Here is a 9,075-nt window from a genome sequence, read left to right as displayed (position 1 = left end):
AAGAAAAGAAAAGAAAAGAAAAGAAAAGAAAAGAAAAGAAAAGAAAAGGAAGAAGTATAAATGTCCCAGCTATTCTTAGGGAAACTTTCATACATGAGTACAAGGAGGTACTCACAAGGCTATTCATTAGAATACCATTAGTAATAGCAAAAAAGTAAAAACAATGATGGCCTTCATAATCTAAATAAACTTTCCCCATCTAATTTTCCATCCTGTCCCTCTTTATTCTGAAATTTTATTCATCCATTTATTCATTTGCTGCCTTAAGGAATATTACTACACACCTACTCTGACTAGACACCATGCTAGGTAGGCAGTCATGCTTAATTACTTACAGTTGTCCTACTAAACCATGGTCTCTTACCGGCTAAAGAGACTTTTCCTGTCCTTCCTGAGTTTTGACATAACTTTGTACATATCCCTGTTAAAGTACTTATCAGTACTCCATTATCCTTGTTATTCAATTATCTAGCTACAAAATAAGTGAAGGCAGTCCCAAATCACACATTCAAATACCTGAACAAAGGGCAATTCTGTTTTTTAAGATTCCATCCAACAATTACCAAAAAAAAAAAAAAAATGTATTTTCTAAGCTAATATTTAGTGCTAGAATACTACTTTCATGAGGATGTCATGAAAGTATTTGTTCATCAGGGTATCCCCAGCACCTAGATCACTACCTGACACATAAGAGTCACTCAATAAATACTTGTTAAGACCAAAAAGCCCAAGCAATATTATCTGACAAATAATATTTAAAAGTGAAAACAGAATCATTAATTTATGTAGATGTTTTATCACTGAATAAGTAAAAGCTGTTTTCCTTCTTAAATAAAAAGTATTTTTTCTTTCATGATGAGTTACCCTCACATCCTCCCACCAAATATTTTTAGGACATGTCCCAGTGAATTTCTTTGCTATACAAGGTTATCAGAGACTCAACATCAATCATTTTCTTCTCTGTGTTACTAACACAGAAAAATTCCCACATTAACTATGAAAAGCTGGAATTGCAGCATTGCTGTTAAGACACACAACATTTTATATCATAAAATACACTAAAAGTAAAAATAGATTAAAGTATGCCTACTACCTAAAAGATTGCCCTGTTAAAGACTGAATAATGAAATCACACATACACACATATACACACACACATTTCCATTTGTTAAAATGTTATTTGCATAGTTTGAGTTGAGAAAATGTTATGCACTAAAAGGCATATAAATCTAGTATGTATCAGGCCTCATTTGTGCTACTTTCTATATTAGTATTCTACTGTATAATACAGTTAAGAATATTTATATAAAAACAAGACATAAAGATTTAAGCTCTCTCAGTTATTAAAAGCAAGAGCATCAAAATGGCTTACCAAATTATCACTCCAACTAATTCTACTTGAAGAAGAAAACAAGATTTAGCCATTTAAGCTAGAAAAGCATTAATTACCACTTGGAAAATACTAGAAATTAACAATAGAAACAAATTTTTACTTCTAGACTTTTGAAATGATTTTGATGAAAATAGGCTATTGCTTTCATTAATTTTATTTTTTAGGAATAAATGCACATTAATTTTAAATAGTAGCTCCTTGTCCAAACAAATAATATAACATTAATACTAGCTAGGACAATATTTGTTACAGTAATTAAAAGACAGAAATAATGAGTTCTCAGGAATGAATTAAGACTCTTGGATATAGGATGGCTTGAAAAACATGCTAGTAAAAACTGGAAAGTACTAGTGATTAAATCTGATGTCAACGCTAACAACTATTTGTAATTCTCAAACACAGAAAAAACTCCACAGTAAGGAGCTTCTCAAAGCATATGAATAGACTGATATATTAAAAAACAATTCTCATTATGAATCATAAATCCAAAAATACTTCATAGAAATCTGCAAATTTAGTTTAATATGTCCTTATGAAATATGCACAATGAAAATAACCAGTTACAGTAGCTTTAATTTAGAAGGGATCTTGCATGTACTGGTAATCTAAATCCCTCAATGACAAAAAAAAAGACAAGGAAACTGAAACCCAGAGAAATTAGGTGTGTTGCTAAGCATCAAACAAAATGTTAAGTGTTAGTCCCAAGACTAGAAACCAGGTCTTAAGACTTTATAGTCTAGGGTTTTTTTCTATTAGACTGCTATATATTCAGTTATAGTCAGCTAGAAAAAATATAAGTATTCATCGACGGTATTCATGCTGGAATTCAAAAGGCTCTGCTCTTTTCCCACTTATATGCCACCCAAATAGAGCTGTGTTTTCATTTGTTCATTCTTCCCATACCCCAGTCTCAGAGGTTTACAGCTCCCCTTTACATGCTCAATATTACTCTCTTCCATCATCCTCTTGAATCCATCCTTCCTCATCTCTCAAGAATCTTGCTCCATCAATAATTGCCATCTCTTTTCTATTTTCAGACTTTCTGTAGGACAGCTCACATGGCAGCTGGCTTCCTTTATAGCAAGCAAGAGAGAGTGCCCAAGATAGAAGCCACAGTCTTTTGTAACCTAATCTTAGAAGGGACATCCCATCATTTTGGCCAAATTTTATTCATTAGAAGCAAGTCACTGAGTCCAGATCTCACTCAGTGGAAGAGAGTTATACAAGGGAGTGAATATCAGAATTATAAGAAGCCATCTTAGAAGCTGCCTGCCACAGCTTCTAAAGAAGAAATGCATAAGGGAGGTTTGCTAACCAGATACCAAGACGTGGTATTGGCAAAAGGACAGATAAACTGACTAATGGAATATCCAGAAACAAATTAATGCATGTTTGGAACTTTGGAAAATGGCAGAAGTGATATGTCAGATAGTGAGGAAAGGAGGGCCTATTCAGTAAATAGGGGTAGAAAAAGTGGTTATCCACATGACAATGGTATCCCTAACCTCCTCTCACACCATTAAAAACAACAAGAACAACAGAACTCTTAGTGAAAATATAGGTGAATATTTTTTAGACCGTTAGAAAATATTTCTTAAACTAGACACAAAGACGTTGATTATAAAAGATGGATAAATATGATTATATTCAAATTAAGAACTGTTATTCATTGAATGACATCTTAAGACAGTGAAAGACAGATGTAAAAACTGGAAAACACAATAAAAAAACTATTAGTGTCAAGAATATATAAAGAATTCATACAAGTCAATGAGAAAACATCCCAATAGGCAAAAGATATGAACAGGTATTTCTTATAAATAATACATATATAAAGAAATATTCAATATTACGAGTGATAAAAGAAATGTAAATTAAGACCACAATGAGAATAATCCATTCCATTGGCAAAAATTTAAAAGTCTGACAATACTAAATGTGAGAGACAATAGAGCTCCAAAGGATCTTATTTACATTGCAGGTGAAAAGTAAACTGAGGCAACTACTTTGAAAGTAGTTTGAAATTATCTCCTAAAGTTAAAACATTAGCAACACTCCATCATCGAGGGAGTGGATGTGAAAATGGGGGCATAATCACACTATGGAATATTATGTGGCAGCCCAAAAAATGCACAAGAATGAATGAATTTTAGCAAAATATTAAGTGTATAAAGTCAGCCTTAAAAGATAAGGTTTTTTAATTAAAGTTAAAAACATCTAAAATTTAAAACTTCCCGATGAACATGGAATTCAGAATGACAGTTACCTCAGGTCAGTGAAAGCACGTTAAAGAAGGGACTTATAAGATTAGATGTTCGTTATTGTTCAAAATCTAGTTTTGCTCTGGGTGATGGTTACAGAGATACTTATTACATTATGAAAAATAACTAAGTAAATAAATAAAAACCAAGCATGAACTAATAATGAGAGTATGTCATGAAACAAAGACATGTTTAATCCAATGCTGTGTACCTGAGTTTTTTAAAGAAAGGTCCCACAAGCTACATGAAACTTTGATTTCAACTTGCATGTTAATCATGCTCTTCACCAACTCCCATATCAAGTATGATTTGTATGACATGGTACATCTTATAATATCTGTTATTTCAAATGTAATGGTCTTACTTCCTTACCAAGAATATAAATATTTCTACCATACATACTGTCTCTGAAAAGTACTGACCATAGAGTAAGTGCTAAATAAATACTTGTTAAATGCTTGATATACTTTGTATATTTGTTGCTGCCCAAATCCCATATTGAACTGTAATCCTCAGTGTTGGAGGTGGGGCCTGGTGGGAGATGTTTGGGTTATAGGGGTAAATCCCTCATGGCAATGAGTTCTCATGAGATCTGGTCATTTAAAAGTGTGTGGAACCTCCCCCTCAACACTCTCTCTCTCTCACTCCTGCTTTTGCCATATGATGTGCTTGCTATTGCTTCACGAACTTCCTCCATGATTATAAGCTTCCTGAGGCCTCCCTAGAAACCGAGTGGATGGCAGCACCATGCTTACTGTAAAGCCTGCAGAACTATGAGCCACTTAAACCTCGTTTTTTTTAAAGAAATTACTCAGTCTCAGGTATTTCTTTACAGCAACGCAAGAATGGCTGAATATAACACTCATATTTAACTTACTCCTCAAATAGCCAAGAGTAAAGCTATGAAACCTGCATCCTAAATTTCTTTAAAAATATTATATCACCACATTTAATGTTTCCTACTGCTTTACTCGGGAAAGGAACTTAGACCAAAATCACGTTCTCACCTGTTATGGCTGAGGGAAGCAGTGATGGGGGTAGGCACCACAGTCTGTAACCCCTCCCCTTCTATCTCAGTACCAACAAGGCAGATGAGCTGGAGTTCTGGTAATCCTACACAGTTTACTTCATGCCAGCTTTTGCCTGAAAGAACATCATTGAATGGACAATAATGTGTATTAAATACAAAAGATAAAAACTCCAAACTTCTACCTAATACTCAGCTGAGCAAATATCACTCATAACACTACCTCCTATCTTTGCTTTTCTAACAGTTTCTGTTACTCAATGATTCCCAATGTAAATAAATAAATTGTGAAATTAACAGCAAATGCATAAAAGATTGCTTATTATAATGTTAAGAATGCTATATCCCAATCCAACCCCCCAATAACCTACCCTACCACAGTCCCAATAACAAAACAATATAAACAAACAACTTACTTTCCATGAGGTCCAGGTAAACCAAGAATGCTATATAAACTTGAGTGGCATCTCCTATATCTAATTCCATCATTTCTAAATACTGAAAATTAAAACATAATTGTCAAATTGAGAAGGAAAAATTATTTAATATTTTCTTTCAATCAACAAGTAGTCATTACGTATATATAATCTATAAAATTCTTCTAGGTATAGTGGAAGTTAAAATGCAATATAAGGTCTTAGAGATCGCTGTCTCTAAAGAATTTGCGACTGTTAAATACATGCACACTTAAAAATTGTTAGGCAAGTAACAATATATGACTGTAAGTGATTAAAAACCATGTAAACGGAATAAAAAACATGACACAGCAGGTCAGAAGAGCTCTACTGAGACGGACTGGTGAAAGCTTTATAGCAGAGGTGGGATGGGATACAAGTTGAGCACTGAAGAACATTATGATTTAAGTAAATGGAGAAGTAGAGTAATAGGGCAGGTAAACACACAAAGGTGGGATTAAGCCACATACATTCAAGGGCCTGTAAAGAAACCTATCTGCTAGCAATAGAGAAACCTTTTTAATAAAATTTGCGTTGGGACATGTTGGTGGGTAATGTGTATTTCCCTAGCCTCTTATTTGCATATGGAGATAATCTGCTAGAGTATCAGTCCTAACCTCTCTACCCACTCTTTCTCACTTTAAGAGTAGGGAATTATTTCATCATTAGATTTTTTAAAAGGGATTGACAAGGAACTAGAGAAAGCTGCTTCTTTCAGACTACTAGTCGGCATAAGGGGAACATTTTCCAGGGGCCTACACCTGCAGGAGAATTCTGAGGCTGCCCAGCTATGCCAGTGACTAGGTGGATATGCAGGGCTAATGTTGAGTTGAATTATTAGTAGACCTGCATGGGGACAGGTCTAAAGTCACATTCTCCCATCAGCTTCACTGTAACTGGAGGATACAGTTACAGGAGGATAAGGGTTATTAGTTGTCTACTTCAAACATGTTTTGAAAATAACACCCAAAACTATTTTTGAGCCAGGTTACAAGGCCTTGGTGGTCAAGCTATACGTGTGATTTTATCAATATGGAAACACTGAGGATTTCTAAGCAGGAGAATAATAAAAGTGTGTTTGAGGATAATAAGTCTGATACCATTTCACTGGATGAACCTACATAATTTTCAAATTAACATTAAGGTGAAATTGGAAAAACAAACAACCCCTATTGTTTTATTATTTTCTTTTTCTTCTAAAAATTAATTTGATCCTTCAAGAAGAGAAATCAAAACGGGAGATTTGATGGTCAAGGTGTATACAGCCATTAACTTGAAAAAGAAAACAATCTACAAGTATATAAACTGAGTAACAACACCGAATCTAGATAGGTTTTAAAAAGTTGTTACTGGTGTTTCATTTACTAAGTACTTATATAGTGCTCTCTGTATGTTGAATGGCTTACAAATATTAATTAATCCTGTAATAACCCTATAAGTAAGCATAGACTATTAATATCCCCATTTTTCAGGTGAGGAAACTAAGGCATAATGAGATCAAGCAATTTGTCCCAAATTACAAGGTTGGTAAGTGACAGAATCAGGATTTAAACTGAGTCTGATTTTGAGTTCATGCTCCTAACCAATATGCTGCCTCTCCATGCTATTGTTTCCCTAAAACGACACTAAATAATATTTCCATGCTATTGTTTCCTTTTCTCACCTTTTGGGAGGATGAAGGGGACAGAGTAGGAAGATAAAATTATGCAAGAGAAGCTGAAAAAGCTTCACTCTTCAAACTTATACCTTCAAATTTTTTCTTGGCTGCTTTTAGATGATTACGAATCATTGCTCTCTAGCAGCAGAAGAGTGCAATTCTTAAAGTACCGTACAGACCAGTTTTTGAGATTCTTACAAAACCCACATCTCCATTCACTGTCTATTCACTGCTTGGAACCTTACTGGTACAAGGCAGTAATGTCTCAAGCAGAAGCAAGCAGGGGACTATCTTTATCTCGCTTGCTGCTAATGTAGAAAAATACACGCAAAATGTGAGTAGCTGTGCTTTGAGCAAGAACCTATTCAAACTTTCGAAGAAATCTGAAATACTAGGAATCTGCACCTTTGTAAAATAAAGATGCACTCTGGGCCCAAGGCTAAGTGTAAACGTGACTGTGCCTAAATCTTTATCATTATGGACCCGCAGACCTTACCCATCGCCCACAAATTGTCTTGCATGGTTACCGTGAGGATTAAATAAATTTATCCCCCAAAGGGGATTTACCTAAATAGCAAAACCTGTGGAGCGCTTATTAGGGTCTCCTGGCTTGAGAGGGGCGGAGTTACTGTCTGGCTCTCAGTTGCAGAATGGCTTTGGCTGGGGGGTTGGGTAAGTGTCGGGGCAATAGTGTAACTTGTTTAAACAAACAAAACCGATGCTGCCTGAGGCTGGCAGTCGTGCACACCGGTCCACTCGGTAAGGGGTCGCGCGTCCTCAGCTCTCCCGCTGAGGGAGAAAGAAAGACAGCTGCCTGGGAGTTCTGCCTGGGTTAGGGGCCTGGACGGCGCCCTGCTCCTCTCGCGCCTCCTGACCTTAGGGTGGGTGCCCATCCAGGCGTCCTCGGGGGCCCACGAGGGAGCTCCGCCGCCGTCGCCAAAGCCGCGAACGCCGCCCGGACCCAGGCCGCTGCAGCCAGGGATCGGCTCGGAATCACCGCGCTCCTCCATGCCGGCCGGTGCGGCGCTCCAGTGGTGCACCAGTAACCGCGTCCGGCCAGAAGTCGCGGCGCGCGCGCCTGTGAGTTCCGCTTCCCCGAGGCTCGCAGTGGCCGCGCGAGAGGGCTCAGAAACTGGGAGGAAAGTTGCATAAGCCCCTCCTTCTGACCAAGGTAGGTAGAACCTGCGCGAACGCTCTCTAGTTTCGCTCTGCGTTTATTCAAATCTGAACAAATTTTAGCGTGAAAAATATTAAAGAGTAGCCTGCGCCCAGAAGCTCTTAATCCTCTTTAAGTCAGGGCTTAAAGTTGGGGGATACATACGTCCTCTTTGCCTTCAGCAGTGGGGTCCTGGTTTCTGATTGCTGGGGACGGGAAAAGCCTAACTCAGTGCCCTGACATAGAACTTTAAAGTAGAACCATAGTTTCAGGGTGGACCCACGTTTCAGGATTAGAGGAAACACGAGTTGCTGAATGAGTGTTCAGAAAGGTAGGATACAAACTAGCATAAGCATGTGATCTGGAAGCCAAGGATGAGGAGTTTCAGACAGGCAGAGTAGCACATTTTAAGTGTTTTTAAATTTACTGTGAGTGAAATGAGAAGCTATTGGAGGCTCCTGTTATATTTTCATAGGATCACTCAGACTGATATGTTGAGGATAGACTGAAGGGAGCAAGGACACAAACAGGAACTGGTTAGGAGGCTATCGCATTGAACAGGACAAGGGTTACTCAAAATCCAAAGTCTCAGGCAGGACATAACTTCTGTTTTCAACCATGATAGACTAAAACCCTACTGGACCATCCCCCAGCAGAAAACAACTTGGACACAATGCAAAAAGCTGAATATACTGCAATGTGAACAGTGGACTGGTAAGAAGGGCAAGCTTGCTTAAAGATGAGGAACTCCACTTCAACACAATACAAAAAGCTGAATATACTGGAATGTGAACAGCAGACTGGTAGGAAGGGCAAGCTTACTTGAAGATCAGGAACTCCACAAGAAAATTCCCCTCTCTTTGGCATTTAGCTTGTGGCAAAGTGCAGTCCGGAAGTCAGGCTCAGCAGTACCAGGTGTGCATGTATAAAGCTTATCAGCTATTCTTATCTGGGGAAGCAGAAAAGTGAAGAAGAAAATTTTGAATTCTGAAGAGATTAAGAAATCCCAAGGAAGGAGTCAGAGAGTGGATCCCCAAACCGTCAACCCACATCTCTGAGAGATCCTGAACCAGCCAAAACAGAATCACAGCAGCTCAGTTAAAAACAAAAGATCTGAGCTGAGACC

The 9,075-nt window shown here is 37.5% G+C and overlaps 1 protein-coding gene across 3 annotated transcripts in view; it reads right to left on the bottom strand.

Annotated features, from left to right (window-relative positions):
* The window catches only part of TSEN15 (tRNA splicing endonuclease subunit 15), a 22,888-nt gene extending 14,993 nt beyond the window's left edge, over positions 1-7,895 (bottom strand). For all 3 annotated transcript variants that reach the window (XM_023203459.1, XM_023203461.1, XM_026448093.1), the window contains exons 1-3: positions 7,669-7,895; positions 5,098-5,179; positions 4,662-4,797 (exon numbers count right to left, since the gene is read on the bottom strand). In XM_023203459.1, coding sequence (XP_023059227.1) covers positions 4,662-4,797; positions 5,098-5,179; positions 7,669-7,803 — 353 coding nt within the window. In that variant the 5' untranslated portion in view covers positions 7,804-7,895. The remainder of the gene's footprint in view (positions 1-4,661; positions 4,798-5,097; positions 5,180-7,668) is intronic.
* Between the last annotated feature and the right edge of the window lie 1,180 nt (positions 7,896-9,075).

Source organism: Piliocolobus tephrosceles, chromosome 1 (genome assembly GCF_002776525.5).
Source record: "Piliocolobus tephrosceles isolate RC106 chromosome 1, ASM277652v3, whole genome shotgun sequence".
Lineage (NCBI taxonomy): Eukaryota > Metazoa > Chordata > Mammalia > Primates > Cercopithecidae > Piliocolobus > Piliocolobus tephrosceles.
This window is presented reverse-complemented; position numbering and strand designations above follow the sequence as displayed.